The sequence below is a fragment of the Manacus vitellinus genome, unplaced genomic scaffold (genome assembly GCF_001715985.3).
Source record: "Manacus vitellinus isolate BGI_N305 unplaced genomic scaffold, ASM171598v3 scaffold_52_pilon, whole genome shotgun sequence".
NCBI lineage: Eukaryota > Metazoa > Chordata > Aves > Passeriformes > Pipridae > Manacus > Manacus vitellinus.
The window spans coordinates 3177441-3178751 of NW_021940628.1; the positions used below are offsets into that span (position 1 = coordinate 3177441).

General features: G+C 66.6%; 1 protein-coding gene across 1 annotated transcript in view; it reads left to right on the forward strand.

Annotated features, from left to right (window-relative positions):
• Positions 1-1311, forward strand: part of LOC115307789 (collagen alpha-2(IX) chain-like) — a gene marked incomplete at its 5' end in the record, with an annotated part of 15024 nt that overhangs the window by 4724 nt on the left and 8989 nt on the right. The window contains 6 exons of the mRNA XM_029963057.1: positions 126-179; positions 361-414; positions 564-608; positions 731-784; positions 1110-1163; positions 1244-1297. Of these exons, the coding sequence (XP_029818917.1) occupies positions 126-179; positions 361-414; positions 564-608; positions 731-784; positions 1110-1163; positions 1244-1297 (315 nt within the window). The remainder of the gene's footprint in view (positions 1-125; positions 180-360; positions 415-563; positions 609-730; positions 785-1109; positions 1164-1243; positions 1298-1311) is intronic.

Here is a 1311-nt window from a genome sequence, read left to right on the forward strand (position 1 = left end):
ACCTTCCCTTCCCAAACCTTCCCAAACCTTCCCTTCCCAAACCTTCCCTTCCCACCTCTTTTTGTCCCCCCACGAGCCTTTCAGGTGGGACAGAGGTGACCAAGTGACTCTCCCCCCTGTCGCAGGGTCTGCCGGGCATCGATGGCAAGGATGGCACCCCGGGTATCCCGGGGGTGAAGGTGAGCAGGGGCAGGGGCTGCCTGTGCCGGCACAGGGCACGGACACACCCTGTTCCTCGTGCTGGGAATGACAGGGATGGCAGGTGGGATAAGCTCCCAGCCCCTGGCTCCACTGCTGGCTGGTGGAGAGTGGCAGTGCCCCCCCTTTGCCCCACCCGTGACACCCTCTGTGCCCTCCCAGGGCAGTGTGGGACAGGCCGGACGCCCGGGAACGCCGGGACACCGGGGACAAGCTGTGAGTGTTGGGGGACCCCCCAAACTGGGCTGGCACCCCCTCACCCGTGGGGTGACACCCCTATCCCAAGTGGTGCCAGGGCCAGTGCCCAGCAGGGACGCTGCTGGCAGTGCTGTGCCCAGGGTTTGAGCCCAGCTTGGTTTCCCCAGGGCTTGCCAGGTCAGCCGGGAAGCAAAGGTGGCCCGGGAGACAAGGTGGGTGACCCCCCCCCCCCGAGCACCCACTGTGACCCCCCAGCTGCTGTGCCCTCAGCCTTGGCCCCACGCTGTCCCCTCCCCACCCCTGCTGTCCCTGAGCCACCTCTGTCTCCCCACAGGGTGAAGTGGGTGCCCGTGGCCAGCCCGGTGTCACCGGTGCCCCAGGGCAGCTTGTAAGTACAGAATGTCACCGTGGCCCCCCCGGGCACAGCCTGAGGGCTGCTCCCTCTCTCTTTTTCTCTCTCTTTTTCTCTCCCTCTCTCTCTTTTCCCTGTTTCCTGTCAAACCAAAAGCGTTACTGGGCAGTTTTAGCCCCCCTCTGCCCCTCACGGGGTCACTGCTCCAGCCCTGTGTCCATCACCTCCTCGGCCACCAGTGGCTGCAGGGGACACGGACACGGCCCTGGGGAAGGATGTGATGCCCAGGGATGCCCTGGGGAAGGATGTGATGCCCAGGGATGCCCGAGGAGTGCCCTGGGTGTTTGTGTCTCTGTTTCAGGGGGAGCCCGGCCCTCGGGGCGAGCAGGGCCCAGAGGGTGTCCCTGGGCTGAAGGTGAGTGGGGGGCACTGGGGGGGGGCTCTGGCTGTGCCAGGAGCTGCCCCTGACTGTGCCCTTCTCCTGGGTGTCCACAGGGCGACCGGGGCGAGCGTGGCCTCGTGGGGCCCCCGGGGGAGCAGGGCAGAGTGGTGAGTTGTGCCCA